The sequence below is a fragment of the Gallus gallus genome, chromosome 20, assembly GCF_016699485.2.
Source record: "Gallus gallus isolate bGalGal1 chromosome 20, bGalGal1.mat.broiler.GRCg7b, whole genome shotgun sequence".
Taxonomy (NCBI): Eukaryota; Metazoa; Chordata; class Aves; order Galliformes; family Phasianidae; genus Gallus; species Gallus gallus.
Window position 1 is genome coordinate 4,063,481 of NC_052551.1, and position 18,216 is coordinate 4,081,696.

An 18,216-nucleotide genomic window follows, 5' to 3' on the forward strand; every position below is an offset into this window, starting at 1 on the left:
AGGCAATGTGTGACCCCAATCCATGGGACCACTTGGTGCTCACAGTTCATTGCTCTTACAACACCACAGGATGCTATACTTCTCATGTCAGAAGGCAATTGGTCCAGATTCCAATTATTTCAGGATTTTGGAATCACATCAGTGCTACAGAAAACCCATAAGAAACATCCCACGTACAAGAAGTGGTCTTCAAAAGAATCAAAAAATAAATCAAAATTATCATCAGGACCATGTATGGATGTACCCAAGTCATTCTGGACGTTTATTATGGCTCTGTGAACAATTAATCACAGGAGGAAGTCTGTTTTCCACAACAGCAGCTCCTGTAAAAGCCACTATGGTGAAGTCTCAGAACCACGCACACAAACAACTCTTCCTAAACGCTGCTGGCTGTCAAAGCATACTCACCACACAGCTACCTCCCAGGGAGAGCACCCACACTCAGTGGCAGCTGCTGGAAAAAGTCTGGAGCCTTGAATGTATTTAAAACCAATCTTCAGAGTCAGCTTTTCTTTCTTTCTTTCTTTTTAATTGGAAACTGAAACTAGATGAGGCCAGCACTCTGTTTCTGTAGGGAATTAACCATCTTCCAATGAAAAAAAAATCCATCTATATATAAATGTATGTGTGGTTTTATAGGTAACATTCTAACCATGTGCCAACAAGTTTTTCAGTCACTCAGGTACATAAGAGAACTGTTGAAGATGAATACCTTCCTTCCTCCCCTCACTCCCGATGTTTTTGGCAACCTACCCTCTTGTGTTTTGACATCTGCAAGGGCGCATTCCTCTTGCTCGGCTTCAGAGCTCTGTTTAATGTTCTCTACTTCCAGCCAAAAGCTCTCCATCGGCAAGTTGTCTCCCCTGGAAGTCGTGTCCTCTGACAATGGGGAAGCCAAAGGGCTCTTCTGAGGAAGCTGGCTCATTTTGCAAGGACAATTTCTGGTACTGAGAGAGGAAGAGATAAGGAAGAGAGATTAAGGTACATGTGATTCAGGTAGGCATTCACAATACATCAATCTTTGTTGTTAAATGGCTACAGCCAAACAGAGGTAAGCGCACGACTTTTTTTTAGTGTTTGGCAATAGCAGACAAGCTCAAGATCAAATCCTCCAGAGGAGGGGAGATGCCTACTGTTCCAACCCGCGGGAGGACACAGTACCAGCACAAGTTTTCCTGTGCTGTCCTTCCAGCAGCCTGAGAAACCCCCTTACTTCCCAGCCTTGCTCCCAGGATCCCCCTGTAAGCTCGCACAGACACTGCACTCACAGCCAAGGCGTTTCCAGCTTCACACACATGTGCTCTGCTTATATGGCGAGTCTGACAGCTCCCAGCCTCAGCACAGCCACCTCGGGTGGCTCATCGCCCATATGCAAAAACAGACACAGCTCCATACGCTACAGTTCAGCTCATGCAATAAACAGCTCAGATGTCTGAGGCCCTTTTTTCCTGCCCAGACCAGATTTTGCAGCTACAAAGCAGTAGAAGAGTCCTTAGAAACCCAAAGGTACAGCATTTTCTTATTGTCCTGCTGATTAATTCATGGCCAGCCAAAGTCCCAGGCCAGCACTCAGCCAGGCTCTCAGCCTCTCTGTAGGAAGTCGGGAGTTTCTCATTATTTAATAAAATAATTCTCAGCCACTCCTAAAACAAATTCTAATTCTCTTCAAAGGGCTGTAACTCATTTAAATCCCGCTGTACAGCCTTTTAGAAGATAAGGGAAAAAAAAGAGGAAGGGATAAGCGTACCCTACTTACGTAAACCCACTATGGTTCAACTTACGATACACAGTTCAAGAAATTGCACACTGCAGCAATGCTGGTTGGTTTGAAAAACGTTACCAGGAGTATCTACAAACAGCCACCAAACACAGAGCAGAACTGCTTTCCAGCTGCATGGCAGAAAAACAGATCAAGCCTTATGCCTTGAAAGGCCACGCTGACAACGCCACCACCCAAATCAATTTCACTTCCCAGCTCCAGGACCAAGAAAGTTACTGGTGGCAAAATACCTGGAAAGTTTAAGTTCCCCTTCTGCTGGAAAGCCATTACTAGCAGATCTGCCACTAAATTATAAAAAGCATTTCGAGTCTTGAAGTACTAAATTTGAAGACCTAACAACAGGACAGCACTGTGTTGTAGGATACTCTGTCCTTCTGGTTACACATGTGCTTGCATATCGTGCCTACATTCTTCTTACAAGCATGTAAGCAGCCTCTCTCTTCTGAAGGTCAAACCAAAAGCGATAACCATCACTGCAGGAACATCTGGAGCCGGCAACAGCACTGAGAACACAACTGAAAAATCTCCTGTTTGTTTTACAGGGACACAAAAGTTAAAGATTGAAAAGAGCTCTTACATCGCACAGCCCAGCTCTGACGAGGGCAGAGGTGCCCCATTTGTTTATTATCCATCCCCATCCTTTTTCCCTCCCCACTCCTGGGTATCCAAATAACAGCCTTGCAGCTGAGATTCCACTCCATAGCCTGGCAGAGCACTTCAATAATCCAACCAAGATTTTTATTTCTTTTTAACCCTCACAGTTCACATCCACTTTTCACAGTTCTAATACAACTACCATCCCAAACCATGATTTTTCCCTTTCAACTTTGCACCAGAATCTCTGCCCATTAGAATAAGGAGTTTGGAGATGGTTGCAGTTAAAATGAGGAATCAAAATTTTAGATCACTTGGCTTGTACTTACTCTTCATCTTTAATACACCTCTGTGTCTGCTTGCATAGGCTGACAGCCTTCCCTGGAGAGGATTAGGTTTAAACAAAGCCACCTTCCTACCATCAAAAAGCCCATTTCAGTGTAACATTGCCATGATATCCCATTGAATGTTATTACACGACAGCCATGAGAAACCACCACCTGGCAACGTGAGATGAAAAGGAGGATTTTTGATCGTATCAAGCAACCTGGTTTTGGCCAGTATCATTGCCAGGAGCACCATGGCAGCCAAATTTGCACTCAGGGCATAACACTGAGCAGCCTAAGGAACTGTCTCACAGGCTGCCTTAATTGTTCTGCTAAGAGCACTTAGCAGGCACAGAACTACTCCTCTTGTCATAAGATGCTGCACTATACCATAGTGGGTGGGATCTTATAGATCTAAGTAGCTGCATATTGTGCATTTCCTTCATGCTCAGCACATTCAGAGCAGGCTCATCTAGCATCCCAGTGATCTCCATGGTTTCAGGCCAAAGCAGAATAGACATCCAGGTTGGCAGAACCTGCCTGAGAACCAAGCAGCAGCTCACATCAAGTGCCCACTCAGCAGGAAGCCTGCAGCACACGTAGCTATGGCAATGCCTTCCCTGCCCCTGCCACAGGTCTGCCTGGAAAACATAAATAACCAAAAAACCTACCAACACTGTAAGCCATGCTGTGCATGGCTTAACCCAGGCAGTGCTTTGACTGAGCAGAGTCACACTCATGGAAAGCATTAGGACAGATTTGTGGTGTATGTCTGAGATGGGTCCCAACATCCTTCCAGCCCAGATCATCAGGTGATACTTTTGGCACCCAGCAGCTATTTCTGATCTGTCAGCACTTTCGGTCTGTGTCAGTACAATGTAATACTGGTCCAAGGACACAGTTTTGTTAGACCACAGTGAACTGTTGTAAGCATTCCTGTTCTCTCCATCCTGTGCTTCTGTACCATCTACTGTTCACTTCCTTCCACTGCTGGGAATTCACATCACCGGGCAGTTCCTGCACATAGAAGCTCCCCTGCTAACCACACACTGCACCTCTTGTAGAAGAGCCATAACAGAACTACCTGCAGGTTGAATAACCCAAAAGCCATCTTAACTTTTTTCTCAGCATCTCTGTGGCGTGATGCACTCAACTCTATTTCACCAACGTGCAGGATGCTAATCTCACAATGCAGCTCTACACAGCATTACCAGGATCCAAAGCCCAGCTCTACACACCCTAAGCTAACACTATCATTCCAGTCTTAAGGAGCAACACCAGAGAAAAACAAATCAGGCCTTAAAAATTAAAAAATGCATCATTTTCTGGTCTATGTTTCTTTTCCTGAACACGCTGCTTTACAAACCCAGCCAGCCAAGTGGAAGGTTCATTTGACATTCAGTGCACCTAAGAGATTGCTCTTCCTCATTGCATTCCCAAGTCAACGGAGGGCAGTCTGTGACGTATAAGCATAGCAACAGTTTAGATTTAAAGTGTAGATTGTTGGCTTAAAAGGTTAATCGCTCAGTTGCAACTGGGCAAAGAGTAAGTGGAATAATCAAGTTCACTCAGATGCACTGCAAATGCAAAAAAAAAAAAAAAAGCTTAACATTATGAAGTTTTAAAAATTAACCCAGCAAAAAATGAACTGGGTAGAAAGATCCAGCTAAGGGCACCCATAAAGGAATGACTCTAGCAAGACCAACCATCCCAGAGCAATACCCTGCTCTCGTAGGAGGGCATTAGTTGCAGTGGGGCTCCAAATTCATTCAGTTGTCTCACCTAACACACCCAGCCCTGACTTAACAGTATTACCAGCAGTTATGAGACACAAATCTAGACTGGCACAGAGCTCCTATGGTGCATTTTCTCATTTCTTCTACAAATCCAAATTTGTAACATTTGAACATTGGTAGCCCTTAATAAAGGTCAACTGAGCATTGGTGGCTCACCAGTCCTGGGCTACAATATGAAATCTCAGAGTAGGTTCTGATCTGTTCCTAGATACTGTCAACACACCGCAAATATACTGTAAACACTCATGCAACTCTGGGCCCTCTTGAATATCAAAATAAAATAAACACTGTTGCTATGCATTTGCTCATTCCAGGGTTGAATCACGCCTGTCAGAGACCTTCTCTAAGATCTGTGGCTGCCCAGGCTACTTCACTGCTTGCTCAGCCTCCTTCCCTTGCTGAAACACCTCCCCAGCAGATGAATAAATAGAGAAGGTTCTTTCTAATTATTTCACACAAAACAGAAGGTGACAAGTGAAGAAAATGGAATTCCTTTCATATTGTTTCCAGAAAAAAGCCTGGGTGAAAAAAAAAAGGCAACATGGACAGGATTAAGTCTATACAGGGCACACAAGCACCACGTTTTAAGGGCATTTCCAAAGATTTGGAGTACGAACAAAGACACACATGAAACAAAGAAATAGATGGAAGGAGCCTGAATTAACCTCAAGAGCAAGCCAGAAACAGCACACTAAGTCACATCAGTGCACTTCAGCTCCCTGGCACCAAACACACACCCTTCTGAAAGGAAAAAAAAGTGAAAAATTATTTTATCAACTGGTTGCAATACTTCGACAGATAAAGAAACTGAGTTGGGGAACAAAAATATGTGAATGTCAGAAAACACGCACATCTTACCAGCTCTCAACTTACTGCAAGGTCAAAAACAATCAAGGAGCACAAGATTAAAGGAAACAAAACAAAACCAGAAAGTATGCATGTGCAGGAAAATGCCCTCTTTCATTTGCTTGCAAGTTCCTGAGCAAGCAGTTTAAATCCAGCTGAAGAGCTCGGAAGGTCAGACCATCACAGTTCACAACGCGACAGATTTTCTTGTTTAAAGTCAAGCAGTAGGATAAAGGTATTAAGGAACAACACACAGGAGCATGTAAAACAGCTCAGAAAATCCACAGGTCTTTATATATCAGTATACTGAGATAGATAGAGCTTATTAAAGAATCGAAAGTTTAAATCTTGGTCTTTCTTTCAAATACATAAATATTAATACAGTAACAGAACCTGGCTGAAAGATATCAGTGTAGTTGTCAAGACCTCAGATGAAACAATTACAACACATTACAATTTCCAGCACACGGATAGTGAGTATAACACAGGAGATGTCTGGTGGGCATAAGCTCCAAAACCTTTCTATAAACAGAAGAGTCAGTTCAGAAGTCGCACAAAGGTTGCAAATCTTTAAAGTCCAACTCTGAAGACTGATTCTCGTCCTTTCAGTCCCCCAGGCTTTGTAGGCAGCCTCCAGCACAAGCTGCCAACTCACTCCATCCCCTCCATCCAAGGAGTGGAAAAGCAATACTGGAGTGCTATTCAAGCTTCTTAGATCAGACCAGAAAAGACAGACTATTTATCAAATTACGATGGCAAAGATGAACAGAAACTTACCCAGCATGCTTGACTTTCACTAGCTTAACTACGCCAAGGCTTAGAAGAACCAGAATCAAAGCAACCTCAGAAGCAGGCTGCCACTGCTGGCGTATCTGTGCGTATCTCTGACCATAGGGGATTTGCTCATACAGCTGTCATTGACACACAGCTCATCTCAGAGGGTACCCCCACACAAAGCCATAGTGCCCAGCCCACTTTGTGCTGCTGCCAAACCCCACTTGTGTTTGTAATAAGGCCTTTTAGCAAGGACTTCCCATCCAAGGGCTGACATACTTGAAGGTATCTACAGTGCAAGTGAGAATAGTTAAGATGTCACTACTACAATTTACTAATAAGATTATAGCTTGTTTTCAGTAACACAGCAATCAGTTCATCAAGATCTTCCATTATGCAAGCAGCTCTGGGAGCAGTGTCACTTCAGGTTGTTTTGAAGGAGCCTGTTCTGCAAGCGATAACGAGGACACGCCGGATGGCTCTGCATACGTGGAGGAGTCACTGAGAGCAGGTCCAGCTTTCCCCCACCACAACAACAACACAGCCACTCCCCAGCTCCTGTCCGGACATCCTGAGTGACACCAGAGAGACAAAACACTGATTATCTGCCCAGCACTGAAGGAACTGAAATCCTTCAGTATTGGGGCTTCTGTGTAAGGCACTGCTTTAGCACTACATCCTCAGCACGGCTTGTGCTGGGCTTCAGCTCTTGAGATAACATCCAACACAGCACTGCAAGTTTCAAATAAAGCACAGGTTGCAAATTACCTGAAAATAAGTACTTAAGAGCAAAGAAACTCCATCTCAACACTCACACTCCAGCCCTCAATCTGAAACAGGCTTATCTCCACTCTCTCTGGTAGGTGTCTAAATAAGCAAGCCAAGGAGGAGCAAAATTTGCCTGTAATTACAGATCTGCCTGGAGGTCTCTCAGCCCGAAACTGAGAGCAGAACAAACATGGGATTGATGAGCCCATGCAGATACAGACAAATCAGAAATACCTAAAGCCATGTTTAGTTCAATCCATCAGCTGGTTGCCTGCTTCGTCATGTTCAGATTTGCCTTGGCCTCGGAAGCCACAAGCCATGCCCTCTCTGTTTTTTGTCTCCCCATCAGGTCCCTGCAGCGGTCTCTGCCCACTGCTCACTTTCCCTGCTCCAAACAGGAAAGGATTTCATTGCACAGACATCCTGCTGGGAGAAAGGGGCACAGGCAGAACAACGGCTAGCAGCACTGCAGTGCTCAATGCCATTTTGGACTGATCTGTTGTACAACTATGCGAGATTGCTTAACTAAGAGGCTACTCATGCCCGTTAGTGACTTGTCTGTCACATCCCTACAGTGCCAGGGACTTCAGCAAGGCTGCAATGAGTCAGTGCCTCCCAGTTACTAAAGCCATCTTCAAAACACGTGTCTGCTACCTTACATCAGATGAGATGCACTTCCTTTACTTCTGTCACCTGTGACTTTAGGCAAGATGTTCAGCCCGTACACCTCAGCTTCCCATGGTCAGGGTTGAGTAGGATGGTGGCCATGTAGCTTTCAGAGCACGTCTGGATCCTTCATAAAGGACATTCTCGACTTGTTTTTGAGATTACTCATTCAAACACGGGGTTTTTACAAAAGCACACATTTACCTAAATATCTTACAACTGCATTAATGTTGAACTTAACTTCTTTTCGTGATGTAGCCCATCCCAACCAGCTGTGCCTACATTAGAGCAAAGAAAGAACAATGATAATGTGTTGTTCCAATATATGGGAACAGGTAAGGGACTACAAAGAGGTGTCAAGAGCAAGCTGCCAGCCAGCACAGAACAAGGGGGGCTGAGAGATGCGCTATGAATTGGGCCACACTTTGTACATAAGAGGCCTAGGGGTGCTGGAACACGGGAAAACCAGGTACAAACCCCTCGCGTGGATTTCCCACATGAGTTATAATGCATAAGATGAACTGCTTGGCTATTACACTGCCATGAAAACGCTCCACTCACTGATGACCTATAAATAGCGCTTAACCGGAGGCCAAGTAGTGAGAAGAAGAAATGCTGGCTGTGCAGAAATCAAGCCAAGAACAGCCACCAAGCTGGGAGCGGATCTGCAGCAGCTGCCGAGGGCAGGGAACCCCCCACAGCAGCAGCAAGCTGGGTACTGTCTGCAAAGCCTGAGCCCACACTGCACAATGTTGGGCACCAGGAGCACTGAGATGGGGAACCCTGGGGCAGCAGCTGCCTTTTGTCAGGAGCACTTTGGGGATGTGACACCACATGCTCCAAATGGGAAGGCAGTGAGCATCCCCCAGTGACCGCTGCAAAAATAAAGAGCTGTTAAAGGCAATTAATCAGACCACGAGGATGTTCTGCACGCCATTTCACAACCACCTCATCATACAGGCATATGTCACGTCTGTGCCACTGCAGGAGTGTGGGTAAGCTTGGGACATATCTCACTTGCTGCTGGGGCTGGATGAACGGATGCAAAGTGCCACTGGTTAGGAGTTAAACATCTTGGTCAAAGGTAGTGAGCAAATGGGGTGTTCTGCTGCTGCACCTCCTCAGATCCGACCACACTGATATGCACACACACTGGAACAAATCCAGCTTGCTTGGCATAAAACTGAAGTTGTTACTGGACAATATATTGTGTATATATGTACATATAGCAATATATGTTACTGCTACGTCATTCCCCTCAAGATTTATTATTACTTTTTTTCAATCACAAACTTTGCCCAGGATCTTCTCAAGCCACCCTTTCTTGCTGCCGATACACACAGCCAAAACAGGCCGTGAAAAGTGAGAAGCCAGAGAGGAACACAGCAGAGTGCTGCAGCTGCATTCACTCAAAACCAACACACGGTGATTAGTGCAGCAGGGAGACGTTCTGAAACGGGGGTGCAATTTTTAAGCCGATGCAAACAGCATTTGGATGCAGTCTTAAAGCTGATGCCCAGTAAGCACAGAGAGGAGGGTGTTTGTAAAGTGAAGTGATTCTGTTTGCAGTCGTTGTACCTCTCAGCACATAACTTCTGCAGATTATTTATAACTAAGCAGTTCTGACCTTCCCACAGCTCTTTAAGTCACCAGAAAGGCTTCAAAGCACACATGTTGCTACAGCACCTTCACTGCCACCTGAGAAGAGGCACACAATCCTCACTGCAGCCCCTGCAGCACTACCCCCAACATACACACACACTCCTGCAGCTCCCACCCCCACTTCGCTGCACTGACACCAATGGACAAAACTATCAGGTTTATACAAAACAGGAAAAATCAGTACATTTGATTTTCACAATCAAGGCAGTTGAAGCACAGTTTAAGAGAACACTTTACAACCCAATTGCTTCGGGAAATCTACCTCCTTTCCACCTCCCTGCCACAGGTCTCTCCCTTTACCACCACCTCCCCCCCCCACTTCTGGAAGCAGTGAGCACACACAGAGCTGTGCCCCAGCCCAAAGCCCGTACCTGCAGGAGCAGCATGCCGGCTGCATGGGCTGCAGCACCACCTGGGGCCGCGGGATGCGGGTCCTGGCAAACCCAGAGCCCCTCTTGCCAATCTTGTCCATGTTCGGTGGGAAGGGGAGAGGCGGTCAGCCCATCCAAGCTGAGCACCAAGCACTGCTGTCGAGCCAACGAGCCCGCAACCAACTGCCAAGGGCTGCTCCTCGTCACCAGGTAGGTGTGCAGCTGATTGGGTACCTGCACATGTCCTCTCCTCCCTCCCCATCCGCCCTCCCAGGGATGGAGCAGGAGTCACTGTAAATACACCTGGGACTTCAAGGCAACCCCGCCACGGCTGAGCTGCCTGCCTGGAACATAGCTGAAGGACGAGGCACAAGGCCAGCGTCCAGCACTCGGCACGACTGGACAATAGCAAGGAGCTATTCCAAGCCTGCGCCCAAGCTGAAGCTTGCTTAATAATCGCCGAGTCTCAGCCCTGTGAAAAAGTAACTCCCACAGGCAGTGCTGGGGGGAGGAGTCGGTGTATTTGCTCCTCAAAATCTTAACTTCTCTGGAGACAGGAGAAAAACCAACTATCTGACAGGGAATGGGGAGGGAGGGAGGCAGCAAAGCAAAACACTGAGCAACAACAACCACAAAAAAGAGCACTTATTAAAAAAGCAAATCCAGCGTACCCTGCCATCATTTGGCACTGAGTAAGACACAGCTTTATGGAAGGCACGGGTGTTGAAAAAGCAGCATAAACCCATGACACCTACTGAAAGCATTCTGTAAGAGTCAGATCCTTCTTTAGCACCTCACCAACAAGCAGTAGGTGAGCAAGCAAAGGGTTAAAACAAGCACATCCCCATCTCTCTGCTGCACCTAATAGGTCTTATCCTCTCTACTATTCCCATTCTCCCCACCAAATCTCCTCTCACACTATTCTTGTAACTTCCCTTTCCTTTAACATTTATTATTCTCCATCCTGAAGTCGAAGTTACAAATAAGTCATTTGTTTAAAGTTTCCTTAATGGAGACATGCAAAGTTTCTTTGGCACAGGTAATAACCGCACTCGTTTCCAATGCTCCGGTAAGACAGGATCTATGGGTCAGCCTGCTTTGCCTGCGATGGCTTAAAAGGGCAGCAGCAGCTATTTTGGAGACAATCCCTCATGAAAGCATGCAAAGAAGCAATCTCAGTTTCTTCCTACCCATTAATACAGCCCTTCTCCCAGCCGTGGCATTAGCCTAGCCGCTGGAACCCCACCTTGCAAGCATGCACCCTATTTGTCCCACAAGTAACACAACCCAACTGACCAAATTCCCATCAGATCCACCCCCGTCCCCTCAGACAGACTCATTTTAGGGGAGGATTATCCCAGACAGCTGAGCTACCCCAGCAGTTCCACAGTCCTTGCATTTACATTCTGTCTTACATTCCTAATGAGTATCATCAGGGATCAGGTTCACAGCCTGGGTTATCCACGTAGCTTCCCTATGTATGCCCCAAACCAAGATAAACAACCAAATATGTCAGCCTGGAAGAGTCTAAGCTTGTGTAATCCACACTTGGAAAGCAAGCCCATCCATGAGCTTTTACAGTAGCTCTGATTTATACGTAGGCAGCATGTTATCAGAACACGTCCAACACTAAAGACCTTACTGACATGCTCAAAGCCTTCTCATGCTTTCAGTCAAGTACACAAGACAAGAGTTACTGTAGAGCTACACCTGGCAGAAGCGTAAGGCACTGTATGTACATTAAAATAGATATATTCTGTTGGACATTGTCTCCTGAGTAAAGAAAAGCGCTTGGACAATGCTCTTCAATATACAGTTTAACCCTGACATTTATTTCCCTGTATAGAGTCAGGAGTTAGACACAATGATCCTCAGGAGTCCCTTCCAACTCAGATAATCCACGATTCCACGTGACCCCGCAGATGGCCCGGCTTTTGAGAGACAAGAGATAAAGCAGCAGCAAAGCCAGAAACATTGCAAGCACGTTTGGCTCCAGAAGGCTTCACACCAAGCACACCTTGTCCTAAAACAAGCAGCCGTGTTTCAGGTTGTTCCTTCTTGGTTACACAAAAGCTGCCAGGTCTGGAAGCAGATGGGCACAACAGCCTGTAACTGCCTTTCTTTTACCCCTCAGCTATTTTTCTGCTCATCCTATTTCCTTTGCTAACTCCAGCCAGCTGCTTTGATTTTTTGTTAGATTTTCAGACAGACTGGGACAGTCACAGGTATGAGCTAGCCGCGTCGTCACAGGTTCCTAAAGCAACAGCAGTAATTCAGCCAGGCTTGTTGCAAGGCAAGGCAGAAATTAAAGGATTCAGAATGAAAACAGAATTATTTAGCAGTACATTTAATTACTCATATAAAGCAGTAAGCAAGCATTACAGAAAATGTAAGGCCTAATTGGATAATGAGGTGCATGCAATAGCAGTTCTCCACTTGGAGCTTTGTGGATATTAACTCCAGTCTGGTTATTTGTGGCATTTCAGAGGAATAATCATCAAGTTTATTTCCCAGTTTGAGAGGACAGGAGGAGGAACTGAACAGAGAGGCACAATGAGTCTCTGAGCATGGACTCAATCAGGATAAATATCCCAAGTCTGGTTTTGAGCTTCAATTCACCAGGAAAGACCCGCTGATGTCATCAGAGATGGGCCAGGCCAACTGGGACAAGATCATCTTACTCAAATATGGAAACAAAGAGGCATGCCAGCACTCCCATCACTCGCTTTGTTCACATGAATCACTGGTACCAGCCCAGCACTGCCAACATCACAGCTTTAGCGCATGAGTTATTTCTGAAGGCATCCATGGATCCTGCCAAACCAACGTGTCTTGACTTGCTCAGGAAGCCTGATTTATTTATTTTATTTCAGGACCAAAAAGGAGAGGGGTAGAATAACCCCCACGTTTTCAGACGGTAAGGAATTTTAGCTGGGCAAAGCACGTGATGTCTGGAGACCCAAAGGCTCCGGGTCCTTCTGCTATCCCAGGGACTGCCAGTGCACCAGCACACAGCCCCAGCAGAGCTCGGTGGCAGTGCTGTGGGTTGGATGGAGCACAATGGCCAGGCCCTGCATTCAGCACCTTGTGGCAGCATTTCATTTGCCAGGCATCCCCAAAGTGATCTGTTAGCCAGAAAACCAAATGCAAGAGAATGGCACTGCGATCTGAAGTAGAGTGCAGAATCTCAATGTAGCTCAAACCCCTTTCATCCGATTCTTTTTTCCTCTAGGAAGATTCATTTTTAAGGAGTACTGAATAATAGGAAAGCTCAGAAGTAATTTGAACCTCCTCCACTCCATCGTAGACCAAGAAAATACTCAAACAGCATTACCTACTCATCACGTGGAGCCATTAAGATTAACAGATTACAGTTTCTGGAGTCACCAAGGCGGTGAGATTACCCAGGTCCCAGCTTGCTCCCAGGCTGCCATGGAGGCAGCACCCAGGCCATGGCCCGGGGCACAGCACAGCGCAGCAGGCACACGGGCTCTCTGCTCTGCCCTGCAAGACCCAACTGGTACCTCCTGGTTCAACAGCCAGCAAGAAGCAGCAGCTCCCAGGCCCTTCAGTGCAAGACTCAATTTGTCATGCTACTGGGAAAGAAACCCCAGCTCTCCCAGGTGTGCCTGTACCAATACAGCAAGGATGGAGGTAAAGCACCACGTGCAGCATTGCCCATTGACCCTCCCTGCTCTGCACAGCGAGGATGGCTCAGACCCAACAGCACACAGGTCAGACCCTACTTAAAACAAAACGAGAGCCACGAGCTCTGTGTCAGAGCACATAATCTGCTTTACTGCACCGAGGAGTTGTAATAAAGGATTAGGATGTTGGGCGGTGGGCAAACAGCACAAACAGATGAATCCTAAGCAGAGATTGTGGGCACACAGATGGTTTTTAATATCATGTTAAAAAGTAAAAATTCCAAAGGAAAAAAAAAAACATTTAAATAGTGCACAGTAATTCAGTTGTGAGAAACTGAGACACTGAAGCCATAAAAAAAGTAAGACTCACTGCAAACACCAAAACCCAAATGATTATTTGCATGCAGTTTACTGCCTTGCCCTGAGGCTCGTGGCCACTGGACAAAGGCAAAAGGCAAAAGGCAAACAGAAGGCAGTGCCCTGCTGTCTGCTTGGCACTGCCATGGCTTGGGGGGAGAGAAGGAGGAGGAAAAGATCCAGTACTGTTTATGTGTATGTATATTTAGATCAGTGAACTGCAAAGTTGTTTAAACCTAATTACTACCGTAAATGTAATTTAAACCACCCAAAACCTTTCCACTGCTCAAGGAAGAGCTGTGACAATGGAAGGAAGTGCTAAGACACAGCAGCTATTCTTAACACAAAAAACACTTACTCTGATGAATAACCAAGACCTACTTACCGACATAAATTGAACATCTTTCTGCCTTCTGGGCATTTTCAACTGGATAAAATTAGAAACCACAGCGGATTTCTGAGGATGACCTTGTTTATCTCCCTATTCAAACACACGCCTGAACACTTGCTGGGTGCCAGGCCTTGCAAAAACCATATCTTTCTTTCTGGATGCTGAAGGCAGAAAAGTGATAGGCCGTACAGGTCCTGGACTAATGAACACCTGGCTGCTTGTTCACTTCCTCTAAACACAGGGGGGTCTGCAGTCACTACAACCAGCTGACAGAGTGCCACGCACCATGTGTAAGGTGTGATGGAGGGAGGCAGAAGGGGCAGAGCAACAGCAGTGAGCTCTCTGGCTGCAATGAGTCACCACAGCAAATGGCAGCCCAGCCAGGTCAGCCCAGCTCTCAGGGACTGGATTCCCACGGCAGAGCTCGCCCAGCACCGCCGTCATCTCTGGCAGAGGCTGAACTGTGAGCACATTGTACCTCCTTTATTTTCATAGAAAAAGAAGAGGGAAGAGCTTAAGTTCCAAAGTGTCCATCCCTAGCCATTTCACAAACCTCATTTTGATTTCTGAAAGTTGGATTCCCTTTCCCTTTGGGTAAATGGATGGGGCAACAGCTACAAATAGCTCATTTCTGACACTCCTCCTATCCACAGCTGCTGCCCCAGTTCCCAGCCCAGAGGTGTGATGCACTATGCTGTCACCCTGTTTATTTCCTCACCATAATCACAGGCAGTGGGATGGGCTCCACAGGCTGAACTCACCGTGAGTCAGTGTGTTTTTGGGCATCCCATAGGAGTTACTGCCCAAAAAATGCCAAGCATCCACTCTCTTAGAAAAGAAGTCATGCACGTGGCTCCATGATCAGCACAAATGCTTTAGAGCTACCAAGGCTATGAGACAGCTGAACAACAGCTACTGATAGCTTGGCTCAGATAAGCAGGAGTTTCAGCAAGGACAGTAAGAGAATGGATCATTCCTGTGTTATTTCTCCCAGTCAAAGCTATACAGCTACGTTAGACTGAAGGCAAAATTCTACAGGTCCAAGCCTGGACAAAATACAAATGAAATTTACCATGTCATGCTTTTTTTCTTTTGTGTGTGTGTGGTTTTGTGGGCTCCTTACATTTTTGAGGGGGTGGAAGAGTGTAGAGTTTAGTATTTTAAATGCATTACATCTGCTCAGATGTTTTATATCGGGTGAGACTAGCTGAAACTACCTCATAAGCTGTGTTGGAATCCATCCTGTCTTACTGAAATTTGTCTTGTTGGATGATTTTAATAAAAACTAAATCCGCTTACCTAGGTGTTCCAAACTGTTTCAAGATCTAGAGAAAAACAGCCCCCACAGAGGTTCCTCCACAGGAAGGATACAGAAATACTGAGCATTTTGTTGGGAATTAAAAGCCCCTTTGCTCATTTGTGGGTCTCCCTGCAATGAGCAAATGATGCTGTCAGGTTTCTGCCTCCTGAGACACAGTGGGGCTGGAAACTGCACCAGCCTGAGCCATCCACCTCTTCCCCATTGGTTTGGGAACCTCTCCCAGTGCAGAGATGTAAGAGCCGGTCCCTGAGTTTGCAGAATGAGTGACTGCCAGCCCTGCCGAGGGCAGAGGGGACACAGCAATACAGCTCTTTCAAAGGGAGCAGCATTTTTACTGATCCCTCTTACTCAATTATCTCCAAAATAAGATTTAATACAGCCTAAGAGCAGATGTTTTTAATTGGTAGACAATAGTAAGGGCCAATTACTCTACTCATAAGCAACAGTTGTGTTTGTACTTAGAAGTGCCATCATCATTTATCCTAACAGGCTTCTGTTCTATTTTGTCATCCCTTCAACAGGTCCCTAGGAGAAATTCAAACTTCCCTGTGTGGAGAGATCAGAAGCATCCCGTGATTTACATTTACGGGCATCCTCCTCGTTCATCCTCTAGAAGAGAGCTGGGACAGAAACAGAACTGGCACGCTTCTTTAGGAGTGCAGAAGTTAAAAAAAAAAAAATGGCAGCTGTCACCATTTGTGCTGCACCAGTCTCACTCTGCAGTCAGCACAGAGCTTGTCTGCACTATTTGCTCCTATAAACAATGCAACAGCTGGAACAGAACTTGTTGGGAATGCTGAAACTGATTTCACAACGCAGCTAGCAGCTCTTTCAGAACTATTAGTAGTCAAGACTTCATTAGCTCATTAGGGGTGGATTTGTTTTTCCAAAATATTCATGACCAAATTTAATTACATGAGTCTTCATGAAAACCATAAGACTGCAGACATGATCTGGGACTTTAGAGCCAGTGAGGGGAACAGAAGAACTGCAGACCTTAGCAGACAACTTTGCAAGGCAGGATTTGGGCAGGTTCATTGCACACTGACCGTCCCAAAGGTCAGTGGGAGACCACAACAGTGCCTACAAACAAACCCCCATGTGCTGCTTACTGTCATACAAAGACTCGCTGCTCTGCTTGCAGGGCTGAGGACATTGGAGCTCTCATATCAACATCAAATACTGGTGCAAGATAGACTCTAATTCTTCAGCTTACACCCAGTGTACAAGTTCAGAATAATGCAGTGCTATTTCAGAGGCAAAAAGTCAACGTCATAAAATCATCCACTGAATAAACACTGTCAGGTCCAACAAATTAAAGGATCACACATTCAATCTGGACTCGCAGTTGAGCTGAAAACCACAAACATTTCATAAAGGTAAATCTAAAGGCATGCACACAAGCAGATAAACTGTAGCAACTATATATTACCTCACAGCTCGACTAAATCCAATGGACTGTAATAACCAAACTGACACTCTAGACTACCTGTTAGAACCAGGCTGGTCTAGGTAGCCCAACTTTTGTACAACAGGCATTGTCTGACAGAGACATTGCTTGACTTGAGCTGCTCCCACAGTTCAGGCTGTGGCCCAACACACAGTGCACAACCATCACAGCTCAGCCTGACCAGTGCTGGAGCCGCACCACAAGCCTAAAATGAGAACTCCACAGATGCTCAGCACAGTGAGATGAGGCACACCATCCTTGCAGCTGTGCAGAAGCAATGGATGGGCACTTTCTGACAACACAGAAACTCTTCAAAATTATCTGGAACAACTCACAGGAATGGTAGAGCCCCAGCTTCCACGCTGGAAGGTATAACTACATCAGCTTACCCCAAAAGCCTTACAGGCAGACCCAGAAGCATCCTCATGGCTGAGGCTCTCAGGACACCCACCACGATGCAGGGGCACAGCACCACAACAGAGGAGCAAGGATGAACTCCCACCATCAGCTAGGAAACCAATTGCTCATAAGCACACAAGTTAGTGATTTTGTGAATTAATGAAACAGTGAGTGAGAAAATTAACTAGTCTATTGAAAGGGGACTGAGTTCTTGTTTGATTTTCACCCAAAGAGCTTATGATATGGAAGTTTGATTTCTATGGTACATCGTGCTGTATAGGAGAGGTCTAAACCAACCATGATACTTGGCTCAGTATTAAGGTCAGAAATAATACAGAGTTAAATGACATTCACAGACTCACAGCTTGCAACCAAGTGGCAGCTTCTCGACCTTCACAAAGACTAGCATCTCTTTGCCATCTGCTTTGTTTACATGAACAACATGAGACAAAATTGCAGGGACCTCACTAACAGAGTTAACAGAAAACCCTTAAACAAGAAATTCTCCTTGGTTCTACTTCTTCATTCACATCCTGGTTCATATTTTTTCCTAGCTGATACATCATTCCACCACGTCCTGGTGTTTAAAAAAGCCTGAGTTCTCCCAAGTGACCTTACAGCTCTGTGCTTGCTCCAAACTCTTCCTGGCCTGCAAACATCCGGCAGCTTCATGCCTGCTTTACACTGGCCAAGAGAGTGTAGGAAATGCTGAGTGAATGAACTCTGCAACTCCTGGATCAGGGATAGTGTTAGGACGAGTGCTCCCAGGAGAGATTCTTCCTTTCCTGCTAATCAAAGGAAATTATCTAAATACAGCTGGCACCTTTATCTACTTTTACCTTTCTTATACACAAGCTGGATTCAGTCCAGGATTGTAGAGTATTTGACCAAAACAACTATATCTCAGATCAGCTGCAGGGATGTATATACTGCAGCATCATGCCTACCTTCCGCTATGAGGCATGCAAGGATTTCCTTCCACTGTGTCAGCTCTGCTGTTTTCAAACATTAACATTGTCTGAGCTTTACCTTGACACAGAAAAACAACTTTCATCAGCAAAGCTGTAT

At 45.7% G+C, this 18,216-nt stretch overlaps 1 protein-coding gene across 4 annotated transcripts in view; it reads right to left on the reverse strand.

The window, feature by feature from the left end:
* Positions 1 to 18,216, reverse strand: part of ARHGAP40 (Rho GTPase activating protein 40) — a 38,718-nt gene that overhangs the window by 15,736 nt on the left and 4,766 nt on the right. For 2 of the 4 annotated variants that reach the window (XM_015296353.4, XM_015296352.4), the window contains exons 1-2: positions 9,584 to 10,006; positions 754 to 947 (exon numbers count right to left, since the gene is read on the reverse strand). In XM_015296353.4, the coding sequence (XP_015151839.2) occupies positions 754 to 947; positions 9,584 to 9,684 (295 nt within the window). In that variant the 5' untranslated portion in view covers positions 9,685 to 10,006. Of the gene's footprint in view, positions 1 to 753; positions 948 to 9,583; positions 10,007 to 18,216 lie in introns of those variants that run through there. The other 2 variants (XM_046902822.1, NM_001145016.2) reach the window with 1 other exon arrangement.